Below are 23,269 nucleotides of genomic sequence, written 5' to 3' on the forward strand. Positions count from 1 at the left end.
TTATGGCCACCGAAGAAACAGTCTTTCTTGGCTTAGTAATTGTGCTTTCTATAACAAATGTAAATGATTATGAAATTAGTTGGTTAATTGCGATAGATGCCAAAAAAAAAAAAAAAAAAAGTACACGTAACCCCCTCAAATTATTAGCTCATTTTCAATGTTCCTTGGCCCAAACTAATGTCCCCTTAAACTACAAAAACAATGTCAATGTCCCCACCAAGGCCAACAAAAAAAAAAAAAATTGACCTAAAAATTTTTCAATAAGACAAAATTATCCTTATAAATTCAAAAACTAAAAATAAAAATTGAAAAAAAAAAAATAAAGGAAAAAAAAAATCAATTGTTGCTTGATTTAAAAGAAAAATAGAAATAAATACAGAAAAATAAAGAAGCAAATATGCAGAAAAATGAAAAACCTGAATAAACCTTGAAGAAAAAGAATAATTTTAGCAAAGTTTATAAAAGGGAGGCTATGAACAGTAACACCACCAACATGACATCTGAAGTGGAAGTTGCTTCATGTTACTTGACTGCCAGATTTCGCAAATCCGGCAAAACACACAGACCCGAAGCAAAATAATATCATGCAATTCCTCAAGTATTGTTTCCTATTGTTGATGAATTTATGCCACAAAAATCATAAAGTAAAAAACTATAAAAGCACGAACAAGACCCTAAAAATAAAGCAATAGTAATTGTTGATGCACAATTTTCTTGAAGATGACGTAGCACGCCTGCCGATCTTCGAGTTGACCAACACACGGATGTCGACTGCACAGCAAAAAAGAAAGAAGGATCGAAGAGACCGGAGGTGAGCCGGCAGGGACACTCCAATGCCTAAGTCAGAATGGGAAAGAGCAAAGATATTAACCGCAAAGCATAGATAGCAAGAGTTGCGATTACCTTTGCTTTAATAAGATGACTTGTATTTATAGGCAGGGAGAGAATTTGATTTCCCACACGTTCAGGAATCTTATCCCTTGATATTAGCTGAACAAACATTTAAATGAAAGATCTTGTTTGTTAGTTGTTCTGTGATTTTAGTGGTCTGAGATCAGGGGATCAGCATTATAGCTTTTGGGCCGTGCTAAGTTAGAGCATCCGAGTGGGACTTGATCGCCTTTATGATCTTAGATGTCAAATGGCGTATCTTCATGGATATATATCTAGATTGTAAATAGATATGGTATCCTAATAAATATTTATTAACAGCAATATCTTTCAGCATATCGGAGTTATTCCCTTTACCGAGACCCATATGTCCTCAGTTAGTCTCGGACTTTACGGTCTCGGTTAAGAGGGTCTCGGATTTTACTATCTCGGACACGTGGGTCTTGGATTCATGAGTCTCGGGTCCAGGTCTTGGGCTTGGACATCCTCAAATTGGGCCTGAGGACTGTTGAATATATTAATGGGTTGATCCATGACCCAACAGTAATTTCCAGGGGTAATAAAATTGGCTTTGGATCTTTCCCTCCCTTGAAGCCAAAAATTCACTCGTAATCCACGCCTTAATTTCAACATATAAGGGTGCGTTTGGGATTGGGATTTTGCAAAAATATTCTACGTTTTTAAAAAATATTGCAAAACTTAAGGCGTTTGGCATTGCAATTAAAAAGCACTTAATCTAAAATATGAAAAGAAAAAAAAAAAAAAAAAAAAAAAAAACTGCATTTCTATTGGCAGGCAGGATGTGCTTATTTGAAAAAATACAAATTTAAACCAAAATCACGATTTCGCATAACAAAAATTTGATAAAAAAATTACTTTTTAATATGTTTTACCAAACGCCTTTGCGATTTTAAAAAGTAGCAATTTCAAAAATATAATTTTTAAAACGCAATTTTTAAAATCGCACTTATTGAAATCACAATTTCAAATGGACCCCTACGTCCAAATCGGTGAAACAATTACATTATTATTATTATTATTTTTTAAAAAAAAAAAAAAGGTAAGGTGAAACACTTACATTACAAGAACCTAAATAGTTGACTGCCCTGCACAAACTTGCTCATGGTCAAATTCTGAATATGTCCCGAGCATTCGAGTACGGAACCCCATTTGTCAATTGTACCAAAAGATCCGAAAAATGGCATGATCATCTCCAATTCCAAATTATGAAAATTTGATCCATAATTAAGTGCGCCGATCAATAAGCAAATGCTGGATTAACCTCCAAAGCCAGGGGCTTTGATTGGATTCCAAGTTGCCGTCATCATCATCGTTCCTTAAATCTACTGCTTTCTCTTCCTGCCCACGTACCAGATGAAATCCGCAACTTTTAAAGAACATTGACGCTGACCTTACCTTAAATTTAGCTCGAAGATTATCCCCCTCTATCTTAAAAGTTGGAACATTGTAATGCAACCATACATGATCTGAGTGAAATTGTCCAGGGATATCTTCCTCCACGAAAGAATACATTTTTACACCATCACTGATGACTTCAAAGACAATTCCATAAGCATCTTCATCTTGTCCACCCTCTATTATTTCATCATGGTCATAAGGGATGTCTGCATTTGTTCCAATAACAGCAATGAAAACAATTCCTTTGATTTCCCCATCCAAATCTGCAGGCTCATCAATATCTATTTCATATGAATTGCTATTTGAAACATATCTACAATAGCTAAAACAATTTGGAATCTTATTTCCTGGAAACATACAGACAAATTTATGGTCCTCAAGATGTCCCTGTTACACAAATATGACAAATTTTCAGTGATAAAACCTACAAATTAAGGCACACACTAACAAGTATATATGTTAAAGACGTACCTCACTTGATAAATAAATTTGCAGATCATTCCACATATTTTCATGCAGTTCATGACAATCGGACAAGTCAATCCATCCAAGTGTTGGGTATATATTAAATTGACATCTTTCCAATGACGTGCATCCATGGGCATATACTTCTCTTATTTTTGGTGGAAGTTCTGAAATTTCTCGAAGGTGCTTGCAATCTTCCAAGGTAAGGCGTCTCAATCCAACAAATCTGTTGAACCATGTAGGAAGGCTAACAATAGCGCTACTTGACAGATCTAGATATTCCAAACTGCTAGGGCAATCTTTTGATTCTGTTTCAACAGATTTTCTAGGTTCATCTAAGAGTATTGCCAATGACACACACCCACTAGCAGACACTTCTACTAAATTTGGTGGAAGCCCTAGAATTTTCTGAAGTTGCTTGCATTCATTCAAATACAGGAACTTCAATCCAACAAATCTTCTAATGCATGAAGGAAGGGTAACAATATCACTCCCTGATAGATCTAAGCGGTTCAACACGGAGCCACAATCAAATGTCCTAAAAAAATTTGATTCTGATAGAGCACAATTTCTAAGATCCAACCGTTGAAGTTTTGGAAATGTTGTCGAGGAACAACCATAATTAGGATCGTTGAACAATTGGACAAATTCTGCTCCATATGAAATTTCAGATTCTTGTGTGGATGTAATAGAAGGCCTGGATTGTCTGTTATTTGGAAAGTTAACAACTTTTGAACAGCCCTTGAGATCAAATTGCTCTAACTCTTGCAACTGATAAATGCTATTTGGGAGTTTTGTAAGGTTAGTGCAACCACTTAGATCTAATGTTTTAACCCTAACAAGGTACCCAATGGATGAAGGGAGTCTTTTTATACCAGTACAACCCTTGAGATTGAGACGCTCTAAATGTTGCAACTGAGAAATGTTATCTGGAAGACTTACAAGGTTTGTGCAACCAGCTAGATTTAATTTTTTAACCCCAACAAGGTACCGAATGGATGAAGGCAGTTTCTCTATACCAGTATATTGAAAGTCGATGTGCTCTAAACATTTCATTTGACACTCAATTTTAGGAAAGTTCTCAAGTCTTGAGCAACCACAAAGGACAAGAGATTCTAGAGACCTCAACTTGAGGCTTCTCGGAAAACTCCTAAGATTAATACAATTTTCAAGACTCAAATTGACGAGCTTATCAAGGAATCCAATAGAACGATGAACCTCAACTAACCGTACACAACCATCAAGAATCAATGTCTCTAAATTTGAGATCCTCGAAATGTCTGGAACTTTTTGTAGGAATTCACAACCAGTGAAATTCATCATAGTCAAATTTTGAAAATTCTGTCAAAAAAGAGAGGAAATAAATTAGTTTGAAAGAAGTTTACATCAAAATTTAAACAAAGAAATATTAAAAACAATAATTACCTCAACTCCCTCTATTCCCTTGAGGTGACTATGAGGCATTCTTAAAATAACAAGGTTCTTTCCACTAAAATTGGATGGCAAAAATTCTCCAGGATATTCAGGCCAATAAAGCAACCTTAACTCATTAGGGAGAAAATTAAGCTCTTCAAAAAAGCGTGCATTGCGGCAAATTAACAATTGGAGCCTTTTCATCTTCATGAACGCTTTGGAACTGAAGTGTATTAAGTCTGCTTCAGGCAAATCTATCAATATGCCCTCAACATTGTTTGTTTCCTAGCAAAACAACGTAAAACTAAGTGTACTAGCAAAATCATAACATAAACGTACAAGAACTATGACCATTTTACTAAATTTTTTGTTGTATGTTCTCAAGAAACACATTAACAGACAAACTAAAAAGCACAAAACACAAAACACTTATTATTCACTTGTTGAAGGAATATTTTGACAGGACATGTGCTTAACTTTTGCATAGGTTAGATAACTTAAAATTTAAAAATTTTAAAAAATAATTTTTTTTTAAAAAAAATAGGATGTTCATGTGGCCAACCTAAGTGGAAGGTGTGGTGGTCAGGATGGTTGTACGAACACCCAAATCTTGTCAGGGTGGCCACGCTGCCACCCCCACCTTTTTTCCACTTTTTAATTTTTTAAATTAATTTTTTAAAAAAAAAAAAAATAGACTTTAACATTTGTTTGAGTTTCTCAAAATAAGCAGGTGTACACTGGAAAAAAAAAAAAAAAAAAAAAAAGGTTTCTCAAAACAAACCAAAAAGGACTTCTAAAAATAGTTTTCATATTTATGTCACATCAAAACATATTTTCAAAACAAAACAAAAAACATCTTAAAAAAGAAACAAATTTATACTCCTTTTGTTTGCCTCTGTATATTGCTTTTATTTTTTAGATTCTCAAAATGGGTTAATTGTTATTATTGAAATGTCAAAAGTAAGTAATCATCACATTCTCACACTTAAGTTTTCTTATTTATATATATATACATGTTTCTCTTATTTGTTCACAAAAGTAAAGGCAAGATACTTACAAAAACAGAGCCTATGTTACAATCCTAGCCCCAAGTCTATTAAGGTCTATCAATTAATTAGTCTCTGCCTAGTTTCCACAATAATTTATTTCCATGTAATAGTTATTTCCTTCCTTGTACCTGTCATAGTCCTTATTTCCATATTAGAAGTCAAAGGGATATTTGGAGTTGTAAGGTATTGCCTTATATGGCACAGAAAATATTCCAGTAAACACCCTGTCAGAGGGTGTTTGTTAAACACCCTCTCACCTCTAAACACTATTTTCATTTTTTTTTTCAAAAAAATCAACATCAAAATATTCTCACTTTTTTATTTCACATCATTTACTTTTTTACTACTATTCAAATAAAAAAATCACTACAAAACAATATTTTTTCACTTTTCAATGCCACTTTTTTCAATTTTATATACTAATCATAATTACTCTCTTTTGTTTTTTTCACCATAATATGAATTAAGAGTGGAATGGTGTTTACCGAACAAAGTGTTGCGAGGTTTGGGGTCATCTCTACTTTACGGTAAACATAGGTAGGTCATGCAGGAATCATCCTGTTAGGCGGTCTGTTTCTCAGGCTCGTAACAGCCTATATTTGAAATAAAAGCAGATGCCAATGACGACTAAAAGTATTTTGTAATTAAAAGTATTCCATTTATTCAACTATTTTGTAATATTATTCATCAAATTCCTATTACTAGTTATTTTAACATGAATAACTTATTATTGAGAGTGGCTTAGCTTCAATATAGAAATTTTCAAGATAATTAACTTTTCTCAAAGCTTAAATATTAACATAGTAAAAATAAAAATTTAAATTATAAAGGACTCAAAATAGAAGTTCCTAACTTGAATTTCAGAATTTGCTCAAAGAAATTAGTATCAGAGAGTTCTTTCCACAGAAAAAAAAAAAAAAAAAAAAAAAAAATCTATACATTATTCTCACAATCAAATAATTGAATTGTTCTTACTTTTGTAACTGTGAAAATCATAGTTGTCATCAAACTCAACTTGATGTATAAATGTGGCTTTTAAATAGCTTGCAAAATAAGCATAGACTATATATTTCTCAAAATTTCACGTTGGATTTGTAAACCATTTCTTCCAATAGAACTCACACTAAAAAACTATTTAAAAATTATACCAAACACTTCTAAAATCCTTAAATTTAATCTATTATTTTCTCGTATTCAAGAGAAATTTACAACCACCTTAAGGCAATAAGAAGTAAACTTCCACAACATATATATAAAAAACTAACACTAAGTATTAAAATGATCAGTTTTTAAATGTGAAAGGTTAATTGAATTCAAATTTCTTTGTCATTAAAAAAGAACATGAGAAAAAAAAAAATCAGGACCATCAAATTTGTGCAACATAAGATAAGGAATAACGTCAAACGCTTGTAGAAAGTAAAAGAGAAAACTATATAACAAACGTACTGCACAAGCACAAAAGTCAACAGTGTAAGTAAGAAGGATCCAATGTTATCTTCGATAGGACCATGTACAAATGACTAGTACATTTAATAACAGAAATTTTTACTGAAGAGGAGGTTGTAATCATTTGTAGTTTGGCACCAAGTCCCAAATGACAAGAAGACAAATTAGTTTGGATGGGTAAGTCAAACCGTGAATTTTCGATAAACACTGCATATCATCTTGAAAATGAAAGGACCATGCAGGGTAGAAGGGGAAGTTGAAATTCTCATCCATATAGTAATACGTGGAAGAGGATCTAGAGGATAAATGGTACGTACCAGGAGTGGTACAGATGTTTCTTTGGAAAGCATGCAATAATTTGCTCCATACCAAGGAAAATCTTTACAAAAGACGAATTGTGTCGGACACATTTTGTCCTATTTTGCAGTTTGGAAGCGGAGACCACTAGCCACATCTTACTGCTGTGACCTTCCGTAGATACATGGGATTGGGCGGAATGGTAAAAGAATTCAGAAGTGCTCGAATGAAGAAAATAATTTCTTCCACATTTTAGAAGGCTGGATGGAGAGATTTGATGACGAAGATTTCGAACTGATGGGAACAATAGCAAGAAGAATCACCAAAATGGAGAGGACCACCGGTTGGTATGATAAAGGTAAATTAAGACGTGACGATCAACATTTCACAAAAGAAGATGGGGGCGGGTTTGATTGCAAGAGACCACGAAGGGAAGGTACTGTCGTCTATGCGCTCCTCCGTGGCTATTGGGAAGGTAGCGTGGGCTATTGCAAACCTTCGTGGTCTCCTGCAATCAAAACCGGCCAAGGGAAGGTACTGTCGTCTTTCCACAAAAACATTGAGAAACCCCATTTTTGACATAGCAGTAGCCGAAGCTTTTGCAGCCTGGAAAGTTGTGCAATTCAGTAAAGACATGGGGTTTCTCAATGTTTTTGTGGAAAGAGATGCTTTAGAAATAGTACACGCTTGGCAAAAGGAAGGACGATGTGGGAGTCGGTATGGGAAACTCATTGATGATGCCAAGGCTAAGCATAACAGCTTCCAGTCATGGTTGGTGGGACACATAAAAAGGGTAGCAAATTTTGTCGTCCACTGTTTAGCGAAGGCAGCAACCAATCTATCTTTGGAACGTGTTTGGATGAAAGATTTTCATTAGATATATTGTAATTGTTGAGCAATTTGCTCCTTGATGTTTAAATGAACTAATGGAAGTTCCCTTAAAAAAAAAAACCACAAAAATTATTACCGACCCCTAATTCTTTTCTTCCAACTACCCTTCAACTAACATATATACATGTTCGTGTGTACACACAACCCCCGAAAATTGATGTCCCATTTTTCTTTTAAACTTAAATTCATTCTACTCATTAAATTCTTTTCTGTAAAATATATGTATCCACATACATATATTTACATGCATCTTTTCAGCCTAATGTCTAAGCAAAAAAAAAAATTATATTTTTCTTGTAGCTTAACTCATGAAAAAGAATCGCATGTAAAAAATTAAAAGGGATTCTTAAAATAATTCTTACCGTATTTTCTTGTAAGACATTTAGAACATCTTCATGAAACCATAGTCTACTGCGCTTGCCAGGTTCGTTTGGTGATTCTTTTCGAACAATTTCTCTACCCATTTCTTGGAACAAGTCATGCATTACCAATGATCCGCAAGACTGAGTTATGAGACACTTATCCTTTAGCTCTTCGATGCCACTATATGAACGAAAACCACAACTATCTAATATGTTTGTGACATATTCTACATTCTCTCCTTTGAAGAAACACGCAATGTGAAGGAAAATATTCTTCGCATTTTCATCCAATCCATCATAACTAATTCTAAGTGTGCGTTGAATATCAATGTTTAGAATTCTTTTGAGCTTGTCCAATTGACTTTTCCAATAAAGTAGATCTTTACCATGTAGGGCCGACCCTAACACCATTAAAGCTAGTGGCAATCCTCCGCTATAACGTAATGCGTCTTCTGTGACTTCCATATAACCATTATTAGGTTTGTCGCTATTAAAGGCATGCCTACTAAAGAGCTGAAGAGCTTCATTGTCATCCAACTCATTCACTTGGTATGTTAAATCAACTCCGTGTGCAGTAAGTAAATGTTTGTCTCTTGTTGCTATAATGATTCTACTTCCTAAACCAAAGCAATCACCTTTTCCAACTAGCATTTCTAATTGGATTGACTGATCCACATCATCAAGAACTATAAGTACCCTTAAACTGCAAAGTCTCTGCTCTATCAAAGTAATTCCTTGATCAACATTGTCAACCATTAGACCTAAACCTCCTAGTATCATAGAAAAAAGTTCATTCTGCAAATGGATCAAACCATCCTTTCTACAAGAAGTTTCTCTAATGTTTTCAAGAAAACAACTACCTTCAAAGTGAGAAGCAATCGAGTTGTAAATAGCTTTGGCAATAGTTGTCTTACCAACTCCACCTGCTCCTAAGATCCCTACCATTCGTATATCATTCATCTCAATACTTAAAAGTGAATTGATCTCTTGTGCACGAGACTCTATTCCAACTGGATACTTGGCAACGTGCAAGCCTGTGTAATTTACAATTTTGGAGACATTCTGAACGATTTTGTCAATAAACTCAGCTTCATTCCTACAAAATACAAAAGATTAGAAACATTTAATAAGTTGAACTTTTCATACGAAAAAAATATAGAAACATGACAATGAGGGTCTACAAAGATACAATTTTTGCTCTTGTTTGCCTACATGCAACCCCGCACTTGACTCATATTTTTCAAACTTCATATGTACTGTTTAACTTTTCAACATTTTTAGTTACACTATCCTCAAATTTGATTTTCGCTTGTTAAACTAATCAAGAATATCTTTTGCATTTCACACAAAAATGTTTGTATCATATTAACTCATCTTATAAAACCGGTTTTATAGGGGAAGGTTGCCCATTTTTGTAAACATGCCCAAGGTCTTGTCCACAAGCAATGTAGGATTATTCTTCAACACCCTCCCACACGTACAGACAAGTATTTTTCCTGGTCCTTGTCACGGAATAAGTAGTATTGGCTCCATTTGTCCTATGGTAAGCTCTGGTACCATGAAAAAATTTGTGGATCTAACTCATCTCATAAACCTGGTTATATAAGAGAGGGTTGCTCATATTTATAAATATGCCTAAGGTTTTGTCCACAGACAATGTGGAATTATTTTTCAACAAAAACGCACAAAACATTAAGAGAAAGAAGGAAAAACAAAAAAATAAGACGTTGCAGAAAGAAAGGTGGTTTAAGTTTAAGGTTGAGGATGGAGATGGAGAACAAAGAGAAAACTTATCTCAGGATTTATGTTAGTTTCACTACCAAATTTCTCTTTAGCTTCACATCCTCTATTTCGAGATCTCAGAATATATATATACCCACAGACTCACGCACCCATAGATATATGTATGTATGTAATTGGAATCGGGAAAAAAAAATCTACAATGAATGCACAAGATTGATAAGAAATACCTGTAATTCTCTAAATGTCCCCCCAAAAAACTGGCCACTTTTGTTAGGGCTTCCATCCACCGCTGCACTTTCATGTCATCCTTGAACCTTTCTTGATGTTTAACCAATGTTTTTTCAAAATTGTTCTTTTTTTGTACATCTAATGGGTCCACCTTGTAAAACACTAGTAAAACAATTTGTCCCTTTGTTTCTTTACACTCAAAGATCTTCAATAGCTCTTCTAAGCACCACCTAGATGATGCATAAGTTTGAGAGAATACAATAATTGAAATCCTTGACTCTTCAATAGTTTTAGGAAGTACTGGAGAAATTCCCTCTCCACTTTTAAGCTTATCATCGATGAAGGTGTTGATTCCCTTTTGATACAAAGCCTGGTATAGGTGGGAAATAAAATCGTGGCAAGTACTTTCACCTTTAAAACTCAAGAATATATCGTACTTCCATCTACGGGTGGAAGAAGAAGAAGAGGGATATGCTACTTGGAAGGTCATGGAAGAAGTCATTCTCTATGTATGTCAAGAAAAAGAGGAAATGAATTAGTTCAAAGAAAGTTTACAACCGAATATAAACAAAGAAATACTGGAAACAATAACTGTACCTCAAATACCCCCAATCTAGGCGTTCTTATAACAAGTTTATTTCTAATAAAATTGTATGGCAAAAATTCTCCAGGATCTTCAGGCCAATCAAGCAATCTTAACTCCTCAGGGAGAAAATTAGGCTTTTTAGAAAAGCGTGCATTACGGTTTATCAACAATCTGAGCCTTCTCATCTTCTTGAAAGCGCTGGAATCTAGATGTATCAAGTCTGCTTCAGGCAAATCTATCAATATGCCCTCAACTTTGTGTGTTCCCTAGCAAGACAATGTAAAACCAAGTGTACCAACAAAATCGTAACATAAACTTGCAAGAACCATGCCAATTTTTGTTAATTTTTGTTGTCTTATGTTCTCAAGAAATACATTAACAAACTTAAAAGCATAGAACACTCATCAAAACACAATCCTTTTATTAATTCGTATTATTCACTATTTGAAGGAAAATATTTTGACAAAACATGTACTTAACTTTTGGAGAGCTCAAAGATAACTTATTATTTAAGAAATTTTTTCTTTTTTTTTTTTCAGAAAAAGAAAGGTGTTCATGTTGCCAACCTTAGTGGAAGAAGGTGTTGTGGTCGAAATGGCCATGCTACCACCCATGTAATTGTACCCATGTAGTCGTGCAGCCGCCCACATCTGGTTGGGGTGGCCGCTCTGCCACCCCTACCATTTTTCCCTTTAATTTTTTTATTTTTTAAAAAACAAAGCTTTACTACCATTTTTCCCTTTTAATTTTAATTTTTTTTAAACAAAAAACAGAGCTTTACATATATTTTGGTTTCTCAAAATAATTAGGTATACAGTGTAGAAAACATTCTTTCAAATGAAGATTCCACCAAAAAACACTTCTGAAAATAGTTTTTACATTTATGTTCCATCAAAACACCATTAAAAAAAAAAAAAAAAAAATACCTCAAAACATATTAATAAACATATCCTATAATTCTCGTCTTCATATTATATGTGTTTATGTTCTTTACTTTGTCAAAAAGAAACGAATTTTTACTACATCTGTTTGCCTTTGTATATTGCTTTTTATAGATTCTCAAAATGAGTTATTTGTTATCATTGGAATGTCCTAAGATCATTTGTATCCGTCTCAGCAAATATTCAGATAAATTTTAGCTAAAGGATCACTTTTGTTCTATTTTAGTTACCCATTTTTCTAATTTTTCAAAGCACCTACATCTAGTTCAGCATTTTAACTATCAACTTTCACTATTTCATTTAAATATTATTTCTCTACTCTTTCTTATTCTTTCTCCAACAATCAAATTTTTAAAACTTTGTCATTCCATAACGGTCAATCAAGGGTAATTACATTTTTCCCCCATGAACTACGACGCTATGTCAATATCCCCCCATGAACTGCCAACCTTACTGCCCGACCCCAGTAGACTACCATTTTCTTCCCAAACCCCCCATTCCGTCAGTCAACCACGTTAAAAAACTCGAAATAACCCAAATACCCTAACTTTATATACAAAAATTACATATAATACCCTTAAAATTAAACAAATTTATAAAAAATATATATTATTAATGTATCAATACCAGTTTCAAAAAAATTAAAATTAAAATTAAAACAAAAAATATAAATATATTAAAATAGAAAAACACTTAAAATTTAATTTATAGGGAAAACTACCTTTTGCTCTCATAAACTATAACGCTTTGGCACTTTTCTCACATGAACTACCAACTGTGCTACTTTGCCCCCATTAACTAACATTTTGTGCCCAAAACCCCCTTCTGTCAAAGCCGTTAACTCAAATAGTCAAAGTGACAATGCGATGCAATTCATGGGGACAAAGTGACAGGTTAACCGGCTGAGTTAACGACTTTGATTGACGGAATGGGGTTTTGGGCACAGTATGGTAGTTTAATTATTAGCATGAGTAAAGCATGGCTGGAGGTATTTATATAATTATTCATTCCGCTACTAATTTTATTGTTAATTAGCATTTAATTATATAATGAATTTTTACAAAAGTATCTTTTTTCTCAAACAAAAAAAAAAAAACAATTGTGCCTGTTTGGCAAAAAAATTTCAAAGTTCTTTTCACTTTTCAAACATTGAAAAACAATTTTTAGACAATAATTACTAAACCAGTTTCAGACGCAATCCCATGATCATTAAAACACTTTTTTGAAACAAATCACAAAACATTTTTGAAAACTAAAATACATAACTCCTTTTAGAAAACATCCTAACCTTTGTATAAGAAGGTTTCGAAAATACATGCACACAATTTCAGGTGTGAAGGCTAGTCTTGTTATTTAAGAAAAATAAATAAAAAATAAAAAGAAAGTGAAGACAGCCTCTATGGGTGGAGGCCACCCCTTCATCGAAGGTGAATAAAGACCCAAGCGAAGGTTGAGACGGGTGAGACCGTGAGAGCAGGGAGACAAACCTCCCAGTGGATGGGAGCCGCTGCAAGCTAACCTCCAACAATTTATTTTATTTTATTTTATTCTGTCAAGTTTTGAAAACTCTTCTCATTTTTGTTTCTTATAAATATTTTTCATTTTCAAGGAAATAATTTTTATCGGCGCACCTTATTAGACAGTATTTCTCTATTTTTACTTTTTTAAAACACTTTTCAAAACCTAAAACCAACAACTATTTTTGAAATGTTTACCAAATATGTCAATTTTTTTGTTTTTTTTTTTTTTTGCACAAGGTGGGATTTATTTCTTGCGTTCTCCAATAAACTTTGCAAAGGTCCCTAAGGAATAATTCAATTGGCCGAAAACCACGCTTTATGAAGCGAAAATTACTAATTCGAATCTCTATCTCCCTCTTCTTGTGTGGACATATTAAAAAAATAAAAAATAAAAAAACTTTGCAAAGAAGAAATCTTTTACTATCATAGTACATGCCTCTAATTTAAGTATTATTTTCATGGGATCCAATTCCAAAAAAAAAAATCATAAATATCAGTAATTTTGCCCTTAAATCAAAAAGCTTATAATATCTTATACTAAAATGGAGTTTCCAATTGACTGAATTTATATAGTTATCTGAAAAAAACAAAAACAAACAAACAAAACAAAAAAGACCCGAAAACATAAAAACAAAACCTCCCCTCCCCTGCACCCCCTTAACATTCTGCTATCTAGTCCGAAATTAGGAGATGAATATTTAGGCAAATTATATTATCTAAAACAAAATAACAGAATGAGTTCAATTCTAGAACAAAAAAACTAGTAAACAAAGTTAAAATCACTTTTAAGTCACTTTCCTAACATTTTTAAATGTGACAAATACTTCAAGTGTGTTAACGGTGTGATTTTCCACATCAGCTCTAACAGCAATTAAGTAAGGATGGGCGTCGAGCACATCATGCAGGCTTGCAGCACATCACGCTACAGGGTCATGAAGGAGATGCAGCAAATCAGATTATATATACTTGGTAGTGAAAATTGGGGAATCTCTAACTCCTTGGAAGGCCATGGAAGAAGTCGTTTCTATATACTTAATTAGTAGAGAAAATTGGGGAATCTCTAGCTCCCCAAGTTAGAATAGAGAAATCGATGGCCGCAATTTTCCTCTGAAATTAAATTAATTCTACTTATTCGATTATTTTCTGTAACATGTATGTATCCAAATGCGTAACTTTTTGGCCTTTTTTTATGCAACAAATCAATATGTTTCTAGCAGCTTAACTCATTCATGAAAAATAAATAAATGTAAATCTAAAATTGATTTTTAACATAATTCTTACCGTGTTTTCTTCTAGGACACGACGAACATCTTCATGAAACCACAATCTAGAGCGCTTGCCAGGTTCATTTGGTGATTCTTGTCGAACAATTTCTCTACCCATTTCTTGCAATAAGTTATGCATCACCAACGATCCACAAGACTCAGTTATGAGACATTTCTCCATTAGCACTTCGATGCCAAAATTTGCGAAAAAACCACAACCATTTAGTATTTTTTCAACATATTCTACATTCTCTCCATTGAAGAAACATGCAATGTCAAGGAAAATATTCTTCTCAGCCTCCTCTAGGCCATCAAAACTAATTCTTAGTGTGCGTAGAATATCAACATTAAGATTTCTTTTGTACATGTCCAATTGGCTTTTCCAATAAACTATATCTTGACCATATAAATATGAGCCTAACACTTCTAAAGCTAGTGGCAATCCTCCACTATAATGTACTGCATATTCTGCAACTTCCACATAATCATCATGAGGCTTGTCACTCTTGAATGCATGCCAACAAAAGAGCTGAAGAGCTTCATTGTAATCCAACTCATTCACTTGGTAATTTAATTCAACTCTGTGCACATTAAGTAAATGTTCATCTCTTGTTGTTATGATGATTCTACTTCCTAAACCAAACCAATAGCATTCTCCAGCTAATGCTTCTAACTGAAACAACTTATCCACATCATCAAGAATTAAAAGAACCCTTTTAGAGGAAAGTCTTTGCTTTATCCAATTGATCCCTTGGTCAACAGACTCAACACTTCCAACTTTTACACTTGAATGTTCTAGGGTATCACAAAGAAGCTGCTCTTGCAATCTGACCAGACCATTTGGTTGACTTGAAATCTCCCTAATGTTGGAAAGAAAACAGCTACTTTGAAACTGAAGAGCAATCGAGTTATAAACCGCTTTGGCAAGAGTGGTCTTACCAATTCCACCGATTCCAAATATTCCTATCATGCGTGTGTCATTCATCTCAAGATTTAAATGCAAATTAATGTCCATTAGACGAGACTCTAGTCCAACTGGATGCTCAGAAACATTCAAATGTAGAGAACATAACCGTACTGAGATATCTTCAACAATTACATCGACAAATCTAGATTCAATCCTATCAATACAAAAGATAAGAAACATTTAATGAGTTGGACCTCTTTCACTTAAAAAAAAATGATAAAAACATGATCCAGTTACATTTTTCTATGAGATGGGGCATAATCCTCCCCTATCCTAAATCAAAATCCTCTTATGGCTTGACCACAAGTCCTCCCTTTATCATACTCATACTTTTCGGTCCTTATATATATTATTAAACTTTCTTATATCTTTATTTTTATTCCATTCTCGAATTCAATTTTTTCTTCTTTATATTTCACAACAAATGAAAAGCTCATTTTCAATAATTAGGTTCTGACTTTTTGTTCTTGCCTACGGCCTCTTCGACGAACTTCCCTATACCCTTTTGGCAATTCAAAATGCCAAAAGGAATTATTTGTTGATATTCTTTTAATTTCTTGTGAACTCTAGAGAGAATTAAATTTTAGTATCATACTAAACATAGAATGCAATCAAAAGAGTTCTGAATTTAAGTACGATGTTCATGAAATTCAATAACAAAAAAAATTTAAGGTGATACTATTTTCGCACAATAATTCAAGCACTGCTTAATAATCTAATCTTTGACCAAAATGGAATTCCCTTGCTCTATTTTAATTGGCAATTCATCAAAACGCCCAAGAACATCTAGTTCAAGTTTGGATTAAATTCTTCCATTCTTAATTAAAAACGCCCTCCATTTTTTGCATTATGACTACATCAGTACTGAATTTGCATATTTCATCCACTCTTAATTAAAAAATAATAATAAGGACGCACATATATTACCACTGAGTAAGCATGTTTTATCCACTCTTAATTTTTTTTTTTTTAAAAAAAAAAACAATGGACCGGCCATGATTTTGATGAAATAATATTCAAAAATATATATATTAAACAAAAATATATTCTTGTTCATAAAAAATATATATATAATCAAAAAATACATCACTATCTTCAAATATATATATATATATTCTTTCATTAAATCAGTGTTTTTAATTGACAGAACAATTAAGTGGTCGTGGTTGCTTTTTAAAATCACTTGTTCATAAAAAAAAATAATAAATAAATAAAAATGGTCGTGGTCGACAATGGAGGTGGGGAGAGGAAACCCTTTCAGATCCAGGAGGTGTGTGTTTCTGTGTGTGTGAACAATTTCTAGAACGAAGGCACAGGAGCACTAAAAAAAAAAAACCCGCTCCCTAATTCATAAAAAATTAAAATTAAAAAAGAAAAAAGAAATACCCGTTCTCCAAATGCCATCCGGGCAAATTGGCCACTTCTCTTAAGGCTGCCCTCCACCTCTGCACCTTCATTTGATCATCTTTGAATCTTTTCTCATGTTCGGCAAATGCTTCTCCAAAACTATTTTTTTGCTTTCGTACATCCGATGGATCTACTTTGTAAAACACTGGTACGGGGCGTTGTCCCTTTGTTTTCATACACTCAAGGATCTTCGTAAGTTCATCCAAGCACCATCGGGATGAGGCATAGTTTTGAGATAATACAATGATTGAAACTCTTGACTCTTCAATAGCTTTGAAAATGTTCTCTCCTATTTTGAGGTCGTCACCGTAGGTGTTGATTCCCTTTCGACGCAAAGCATCATATAGATTGGCTGTAAAATTGTTTCCAGTATCTGCACCGCTACAGCTCAAGAACACATCATAAGTCCAATGGCGGTCGGAAGAAGTTGATGAAGCCATGGAAGAAGTCATTCTCTGTGGAATGCGTGATTACTAGAGATGACTGCAGATTTCAGAAACGACTTAATAGAGAACTTCCTGTGAGCAACTTCTTGGAAACTTCTTGCCGTGTTTTTAGGTCCTTCCTGCCGCGTTGAATGGTCAAAAGTTATTGAGTCCTGACTGTGCTGGAGAATCCAATGCCGCTTTCATCATTAAAATGCGTTGTTAAAAAAAAAAAAAAATGGGAAGAAGAAGATGAGAAACTTCTTGGCGGTGTCCTACGCATTATGCAATGAAGGAAACTATGATAAAACTGATTTTGGATGGTAAATTCTAGTTACTATGTTTTTTTTAAAAAAAATATATCATTAATTTAATAATAATTTATCTCAAATTGAAATTAAATTTAGAAGTCACACAAAATAAAAATGTAGATAGCAGTACTTTTCATAAAATTGCTTGAAATAATAGGGGATCCCAATTCCATTGTTGTGCGTTTTATTAGTCTACTTGGTTTTTTTGGAAGCTGGTCTTGATCTAAGTCTTTAAGGATTCTCTTATTTCTTGTGGTTTTACCTTTTATAGTGAACTACGACTTTCATTAGTTGCATTTGAAGTAATTTTCACCTTTTAGTTTTTTTGTTTTTTAAGTTCATTGAGGTGCTAGCTAGTTCAGTTGTCTGTCTAACTTGAATTTTTTTTGTTTTTCTGTTTCTGTTTATAATTTCTTTTAGATGTAATTATAAAAAAACTCAAGAAAAATCCGAAGGAAACAAAAAGTTAAACATAAGAAAAATTTAAGGGAATCCCGGTTGTCTCTACTCTCATGTATGATCTAATGTATAACTCGATCATTGGGGATTACCTCTTCTCCCCTTGTAGTGGAAATCTTTAAAAAAAAAAAAATGTCTTCAATAATTGAAAACAAAAATCACCCTCTAAAGCATTTACATTCAGCTCAGTAAAAATTTAACTAAATTTAATCAAAATATCATTTTTTTTTTATATATTTTAACTATCCACTTTTTTAACGTGCGTACACCCACCTCAACGTTTTAGCTATTTACATTTATTATTCTATTTAAATATTCTTTCTTTAGTATATTTTTTAACAATCATATTTTTCTAAATTTGTCTTTTTTAATGATCATATTTTTGATACAATAATGCCCACAAAAAGGACAAAGTTCTTGAAATTGGAGCGGAAGAATTTTCTCCGATTCAATATATTAAAAAAAATACACTTAATAATTACATGTTCTAATGAAATACATGAATTTTATAGTTGAATTGGAGGTCGACTGATTGTTGGATTGTTTGAGACGTGTTCGGACAGGTGAACTTTACTGCACTCTCTCTCGCTTTACTGTTCAAATTGACAAATACGAAAGAGCCCCTACGAGGGCACTCAATTGGCTCAGTAACTCGAGTGAGTGGAGTTCATAAGGACTCTCACATTTTCTGCCCATGAGACAACATGAACTCGCGTTGTCCTCACCCCGTAAATACCAAGAAAGATTGAGGTCCCCAATCTATCCCCGCGTTTATCCACACGAAGTCCACCACAAACACCTTCTTGCTTCTTCTCCTTCTTCTGCTTCAGAGAGCTTTTACCGGTAGAAGAATGGCTTGTGCAACGTTAACGGTGTTGTTTCATCTCAAAATTTCTTCCCCATTGCACCCTCCTCAGTCGACTCGGGCCTCCCACGGCCTCTCGGTCCAACTTGCTCCGGGCAACAAGTGGAGCTCGCTGAGATCTGATCATGACCATTCATTTTTGGACGGTCAAGATTGTTCAATCGAGTGGTTTGATCTAAACCGTAAGATGCTTTTTAAGTAGATCTAGTGGTTAAATCTACTGAATTGTTGATCTAACGATTGAGATTAAATAATTAAGATTTAAGTGCCAGTTGAATTATCAGTTTATAGTAGTTTAATTTTTCAACCAGTTTTATTTCGAAATTCAAAACAGCAGTTTAATCTTCGAAATTCAAAATTATCAAATAATTGATAATTATCTATGACAATTCAATTATCTTTAATATCTTTGTTTGAATTTTTTTAAAAAAATAATAAGCATTATCTTTTTATTTATTGTCTCTGATTATAATAGAAAATCTGAGGATATTTTTGGATTTTAACTTCGTTTGTGCAGAAAGCAGTTAATATTCATAAATTTCTGGGCTCCATTGTATTTTGGAGAAAAATTTGCTGTAAACCCTATTGCATACTAATTTTGGTGAGGACAAATATTTTTTTTAAAAAAGTGACATTATAACACACTTTAAGGACATTTTCATTTTCTATATTTTCCGTATTTGTATAACACCCTCAAGAAAGGAAGTTTTAAACCTGCCTGGAGTGTCATTGAAACTCTCTGCAATTGGTGTCGCTTGCCCACACGCGGATGTAAGTGGAGGGCCTGTTCATCTTCTTTGGTTATGTGCCAGGTTGTCCATCAATGTCTCATCCAAATTCAACACTTCGCTGGCGTTGACAATACGGGCAGAGTATTTTATCCATTGTTGGGAACGTGCACGCCATGAATTCGTTGAGTGTTGTGCCGGAGAAACCAATGCCGCGTTGCCTCATTAAATAATATGCGTTAGTTAAAAAAATAAAAAATAAAAAAAGGCTTTTGTCAACGAATCCATTGCCTGCACTTTCAATAAACTAACGCATAAATAAACGACAAATTGTCTCAAGTTGGTTTATAGAAAATTTTTTAACAAAAATAAATAAATAAATAGCCAAAAATGGGTGACCTTTTTTATATTAAGGAATGATAGGCTTACAAACACATTTTACAAAAAAAAAAATTTACAAATCAATGTGGCACAACATGATTAGATATAAGATAAATTTAAATTTAGAGAAACTCAATTATGTTGTGCCACATCAGTTTGTATAAGTTTTTTTTGTAAAATGTACTTGTAAGTCTAGCATTTTCCTTTTATATTAGCCCCCTTAATTATTATTATTTTTTCAAATGATTATTTTTATATATTTTTAAATTTTACTTATTAATAACTTTAAAGGTATTTGGAAAAAAAAATGCAAAATTGCCTAATTTGATACGTAATGACGCAATGGTAGTATGTGGGTTTCGATGTCAATTTTAAAGTTTGGAATTGCAAAATAAGTAAGAAAGCTAATGTGTATTTTTCTTTTTTCTTTTTTCCTTTTTTTAATCGTAACTGATCAAATGGTGGATTGACAACCACATCACCATTGTGATAGTGATGGAATATTTGTGTGGCACATAACAATAACATTACTCTTATGATGATTGACTTCTTTCATACATAAGAGTAATGTTTATGTGCCACACAAATATACCGCCAATATCCCACAAATGGCACATAACATTAATATCTCTATATACATATTTAAACTATTTTTAATGATGTTTTAACAGATGGGTTAGTTTTAAAATAAAAATAGTATATCACCTTTAAGTATTTTTGGACAAATATGTAAGAATCAAGTCACCAAGTCACATGACATGTGAAATACGTTGTGTTCAAGCCTCTATGTTTTGATGAAGGATTATTGCATGAATATAGGTATTTAGGTTAAATTTGTAGTTTGCGCCATCGAACAATAGACCGAGATGGACAAACGTTCAATTGTGGGTGAATGAGCATTCGAATATCAAGGAGCGAATATTTGTTGTTTCCAAAATAGGTTTATACAATTTTTAATGAAGGATTATGATTTTTATCACATGGTTAGAGTTTTGCGTGTAAGGATTAGGACTTTCAGTGTATTTATGTCTGACGTTAGAATTAGATTGTAGTGACTTGGATTTTAGATGTCCGAGATTGTAGATAAGCGATTGAGATAAGTAATTGATTATGAAACTATTCATATTTAATGTGCGATATGTCAACCAACTGGGTATATTTAATTCTATGTCATGAGCTTATTTATTTTTATAACATGTTTAAGACTGCTTCAAATGGACAAATGATTATATATGTTTTTCTTAAATAAAATGAACAAACTTGCATTGTATGACATGATTGTGGGTCATGGGTTACTATAATTATATGGGCTTTGACCCTATGGTCACAGGGTTTATGTTTATGTCTGGCTTTGGTTCCAATGGCTAATTGTGACATGCATACCATACACGGATGAGTTACTAGTATGGTTTTGCAAGTAGCGGCCAGCCAAGATTGAAATTGATTAGGTTGCTAGTATATGATGGTATGCGGCAGTATCTGAGGCACCAATATTGTACTACGGGTTCCTTAGGATAGTCAACCCTGCCAAGAAAAGGCTTAAAGGCTTGGATTCATCATATAGAACAAGCTATGATTAATGTTAAGTATATAATTATATATGTATTGCATGATTTCTTTGCATTAAAATATATGTAACTTGTTACTGGGATTATGTCACCCTACTTCAAACTAAATTTCATTTTCCTTAACAGTAAATAACAGAGACAACACATTCTTTTATGCAAAACTCATGTTTAATATTAAAAGGTTATGAATTGTTATTTAAGCTCATTGCATAAACCAAATTCATAATAATTTACTTATTTAAGTCATGGATTTACGTACTTATTTGCTTTCACATGTCAAACACCTAGTGTTTTACAATTTAGCAGGTTGTCAGGCCGTAAAGTGAAAAATTCATTGGGATAAAAATACCAAGAGAATGGTTTGCATTGTGAAGTTTGCTTAGATAGAAGTAATTTATATCATTATAGTAATGTTTGTTTGAGAGCTTAGAGTCTATATTAATGATATATAATGTTATGTAAGGTCATACGATAATTGTGTCAGATCATTTATTTCCACTTTTGCATGCTCATACTTTGATAAGTTAACAATTAGGGTAATACAACTCGTAAATGTAGCAGAATTTTCATTTTAGCTATATTATTGGAGATGAAAAAGGGCTTTATTCAGTTGCTCTTATGAAAAACATGGGCAATTTTTTTTTAATATAAGTAGATCAAAAACAAAATACAAATCATAACAACAACAACGATAAGAAACAGAACAAAACAAAAACAAAAACAAGCTTGACAACTTTAGCCACTTTATTTATCATTTGCTATAAATAACTTGAACAAAAACAAGGAAATAAAGAAAAAATTGACACCCACAAAATAATTTGCATTTCGCATTCAAAATCACACAAATCTAAAAAAATAATAATAATAGTAATAATAAATCAAGCTTCTGGTTCCCTGTAGAAAGAAAAAATGAGAAAGATACACAAAGGAGAAACTACAAAAGCTGCAAGCTTTAGCAAGTCCTCAGTCTCCTTTGATATCACTCCAATCCTTGGCCAGTCTTCACTGTACCTGAACATTGAAATCTTTCTTCATGAGAAACATAGATTCAAGTTTCTGATGAAAAAAATATCAAAGAAAACAGACGAAAAAGCATACGCACCCAGCATCGATGAATCCCAGCCCAAGCACTGCCACAATAGAGCGAGCAAGAATTGGGCTGGAGATTTTCAGTGGGAAAATGGTTTCTTGCTGGGTCTTGGAATTATCAGACAAACCTTTCTTCTTAGCCATTGAGATTCCAAATTTTCTGCCATTTCTCCTCACAAACGGATAAGCAGTCCGGCTTTTGAAGATAAAGCTCTTTCTTGTGACCAGCAATTCCTATCCTCTGTTTGGGCTCGTTACTCTTTGACTAACCTCAAATTCTAAATCATTCATCCAATAAAGGCACAATTGTAATTTTGATATTTTTAAAAAATAATTTCATTGAAAATATTTTTTTGGACGAAAAATAGTTTAACAAAGCATTTTACCTTGGGACTGACGAGAGCGGTGCTTTTGCCTGCTCTAGGCGAAGAGATCTTGCAGGGTGTTTCGAAATCTAACCGTTGAGTTGTGTCAAGTAGTTCATGACCCACCAAGGTTGGGTCATGACGATCCGATGGTGGTATGGTATTTCAGATGACATAAATTGTCGTCT

The 23,269-nt window shown here is 33.3% G+C and overlaps 1 protein-coding gene across 1 annotated transcript; it reads right to left on the reverse strand.

Moving 5' to 3' along the window:
• Nucleotides 1-619: 619 nt before the first annotated feature.
• LOC132185500 (disease resistance protein Roq1-like) lies at nucleotides 620-15,531 on the reverse strand. Its single transcript, XM_059599266.1, has 9 exons — nucleotides 14,533-15,531; nucleotides 10,802-11,056; nucleotides 10,204-10,709; nucleotides 8,234-9,329; nucleotides 4,201-4,473; nucleotides 2,782-4,116; nucleotides 1,970-2,697; nucleotides 904-990; nucleotides 620-771 (listed from the first exon to the last, which is right to left on the reverse strand). The coding sequence occupies exons 1-7, from the start codon at nucleotides 15,529-15,531 to the stop codon at nucleotides 2,137-2,139; spliced, it is 5,025 nt and encodes a 1,674-aa protein (XP_059455249.1). The 3' UTR covers nucleotides 620-771; nucleotides 904-990; nucleotides 1,970-2,136.
• Nucleotides 15,532-23,269: the final 7,738 nt, after the last annotated feature.

This window comes from Corylus avellana, chromosome ca6 (genome assembly GCF_901000735.1).
Source record: "Corylus avellana chromosome ca6, CavTom2PMs-1.0".
Taxonomy (NCBI): Eukaryota; Viridiplantae; Streptophyta; class Magnoliopsida; order Fagales; family Betulaceae; genus Corylus; species Corylus avellana.

What these genes read in the sequence shown, in the direction of transcription:
- LOC132185500 (XM_059599266.1), bottom strand. Translation starts at nt 15,531, where the DNA reads ATGGACATTAATTTGCATTTAAATCTTGAGATGAATGACACACGCATG. An exon ending in GGACATTTAGAGAATTACAG is followed by an intron (nt 9,330 to 10,203) that starts GTATTTCTTATC and finishes TGTATTTTGTAG; the next exon opens with GAATGAAGCTGAGTTTATTG. An exon ending in AGGGAATAGAGGGAGTTGAG is followed by an intron (nt 4,117 to 4,200) that starts GTAATTATTGTT and finishes CTTTTTTGACAG; the next exon opens with AATTTTCAAAATTTGACTAT.